Below are 3,122 nucleotides of genomic sequence, written 5' to 3'. Positions count from 1 at the left end.
CAAAATACTCTTGATTTCTCTGTTTGACACCTCAACCTGACCACCTATTTGTGGGTGATACGGAGTGGAAACCTTATGGCCACGCCATATGTTTCCATCAACTTTGCGAAGGCTCGGTTGCAGAAGTGAGTTACTCCATCACTAATGATCGCTCTTGAAGTTCCAAATCGGGTGAAGATATTTTTTCTTAGAAAACCAATAACTCCCTTTGTATCATTTGTTCGGAGTGCTACAGCTTCTACCCATTTCAAGACATAGTCTACTGCTACTAGTATATACTTGTTGCTGTATGAGCTAACAAATGGTCCCATAAAGTCAATTTCCCATACATCAAATACTTCCACTTCATGGATTGGGTTCATGGGCATCTCATGTCGACGGGAATATTCCTCGTACTTTGACACTCATCACAACTCTTTACCCAAAAGTGTGCATCTTTAAACAACATCGGCCAATAGAAGCCCGACTCCAAAACTTTAGCAGCTGTCCTTACTCCTCCAAAATGATCTCCATAAGGCAAAGCATGACATGCCTGCAAAACAAAAGCTTAGTCTATCTCGGGAATACATCTCTGGATCATGTTATCAATACAAATCCGAAATAAATATGGTTCATCCTAGAAATACATGCGACAATCACGAAAGAACTTTTTTTCCTGCATAGAAGACAATTCATATGGAACAATACCGCTTGCCAGGTAGTTTGCAATGTCGGCATACCATGGCACTTCCTTAAGTCTCATGGCTAACAATTATTCATCTAGGAAAGTCTCCATGATCTCTTTCACATCAACCTTCATTTCAAATCCTTCAAGCCTGGACAAGTGATCGACAACTTGGTTTTCCGTTCCTTTTTGGTCATGAATTTCCAAGTCAAACTCTTGCAGCAGTAAAACCCATCAAAACAGGTGCGACTTTGCTTCCTTTTTATCAATTAGGTACCTGAGAGTAGCATGGTCAGTATAAATAATTACCTTCGAGCCTATCAAGTAGGACCAGAATTTGTCAAATGCGAACACCACTGCTAGAATCTCTTTTTCTATCACTGTGTAATTTAGTTGGGCGCCATTCAATGTTCTACTATCATAGTAGATTGGATGCATGATTTTGTCTTTTCTCTGTCCAAGTACCTCCCATGGCATCGTCACTTGCATCACACATCAGCTCAAATGGTTGCTCCCAGTCGTGTGCAACTATGATAGGTGCAGACACTAGCCTCTTCTTCAATCCTTCAAAAACTACCATGCGGTCATCAAAAAACACAAAAGGGTGATTTATTCCAAGCAATTTACACAAAGGGTTAGCAATCTTGGAAACATCTTTTATAAACCGCTTGTAAAAATCGGCGTGACCAAGGAAACTTCTTATTGCCTTAACGGAAGTGAGTGGTGGAAGCTTCTCTATTACATCAATCTTGGTACGGTCCACCTCAATGCCCTTACTTGACACTAGGTGTTCCAAGAATATACCTTCATGTACCATAAAATGGCATTTTTCCCAGTTCAGCACCAGATTAGTCTCCATACATCTTCGCAACACTCTTTTCAGATTTCTAAGACAATCATCAAAAGAATTTCCCACCACTAAGAAATCATCCATAAAAACCTCCATTATATCCCCATATCTGTGAAGGTGGCCATCATGCACCTTTGGAATGTGGCGGGTGCATTGCATAGGCCAAACGACATTCTCCGAAAAGCGCAAATGCCATATGGACAGGTGAATGACGTTTTCTCTCTATCCTCCGGGGCAATAGATATCTGGTTGTACCCCGAGTATCGATCCAAGAAGCAAAAATAGGACCTCCATGCCTATCTAGAATCTGATCAATGAACGATAAGGGGAAATGATCTTTTCGGGTGGCCTTGTTCAATCTTCTATAGTCCATGCAAATTCACCATCCTGTGACTATTTTTGTTGAGATTAATTCATTGTTCTCATTTTGCAAAACAGGTATCCCACCATTCTTTGGTACCCACTGAACTGGGCTAACCCAGTTGCTATCTGAGATGGGAAAAATAATTCCCGCATCTAACCACTTGATCACTTCTTTACAATTTCCTTCATGTTAGGGTTCAACCTTCTTTGATGTTCTCTAGAAGATTTGTGCCCTTCTTCCAGTAGAATTTTATGCATGCAAAAGGCCAGGATGATACCCTTAATGTCTGCAATAGTCCAACCAACTGCATTATTGCACTCTTTCAACACTTGCAAACATTGTTCTACCTGCACATCTAACAATCCAGATGAGATAATAACAGGTAAAGTCGAATTAGGTCCCAAGAAAGCATACCTGAGGTGAGATGGTAGCGGTTTCAGCTCCAATTGTGGTGGTGCTTCGATCGATGGCTTGGCTGGAGGGTTCTTTCTTTCTTCCAAGTGTAAAGGCTCAAATTCCTGCTCTCTTTCCCAATACCCTTTCCCTTGAAGATCCAACACCCATTCCGCCAAGTCCTCACCATTTACTTCTTCTAAGTTCATAAGGCAGGCTGTTAGAGGCTCTTTTGCATTAAGTGTCTCATCATCTTCCTCCATGATCACATCCACCGTGTTTTACAAAGAGCAATTTGGAAACTCACCGGGTTGCCGCATAGACTTTTGCACATTAAATGTTATTTCTCCATTATTTAGCCTCATTTTTAGCTCCCCCGTTTCACAATCAATCAGAGCTCTCCCTGTGGCAAAGAACGACCTTCCCAAAATTATGTGAATCTCCTCATCAACCTTGCAGTCCAAAATGACAAAATCTGTTGGAAATACGAATTTTCCAACTTGCACAAGTACATCGTCAAGTATACCTGATGGCCTTTTCACCATTCGGTCAGCTAGCTGCAGTAACATGGATATGGGCCTTGCTCTTCCAATGCCTAACTTTTTATAGATAGACAATGGCATCATATTTATATTTGCTCCCAAATCACACTATGCTTTGGCAAATGCATAGCTACCTATGGTGCATGGAATTGTAAAGCTTCCAGGGTCGGATAACTTCTTAGCTATAGGTCTTGATACAACAACACTATAAGTCTGTGTCAACGTGATAGTTGCCAAGTCTTGGAAGTCGAACTTACGAGATACCAAGTCCTTTATCATTTTTTCATAACCGGGCATCTCCCTCAGAGC

At 41.2% G+C, this 3,122-nt stretch overlaps 1 protein-coding gene across 1 annotated transcript; it reads right to left on the bottom strand.

Moving 5' to 3' along the window:
- Positions 1-2,552: 2,552 nt before the first annotated feature.
- On the bottom strand, positions 2,553-2,897 carry LOC138903911 (uncharacterized). Its single transcript, XM_070192487.1, has one exon. The coding sequence runs from the start codon at positions 2,895-2,897 to the stop codon at positions 2,553-2,555; it is 345 nt and encodes a 114-aa protein (XP_070048588.1).
- Between the last annotated feature and the right edge of the window lie 225 nt (positions 2,898-3,122).

This window comes from Nicotiana tomentosiformis, unplaced genomic scaffold (assembly GCF_000390325.3).
Source record: "Nicotiana tomentosiformis unplaced genomic scaffold, ASM39032v3 Un00141, whole genome shotgun sequence".
NCBI lineage: Eukaryota > Viridiplantae > Streptophyta > Magnoliopsida > Solanales > Solanaceae > Nicotiana > Nicotiana tomentosiformis.
Note: the sequence above shows the minus strand (reverse complement) of the source record. Positions and strands in the feature narration are given on the sequence as shown.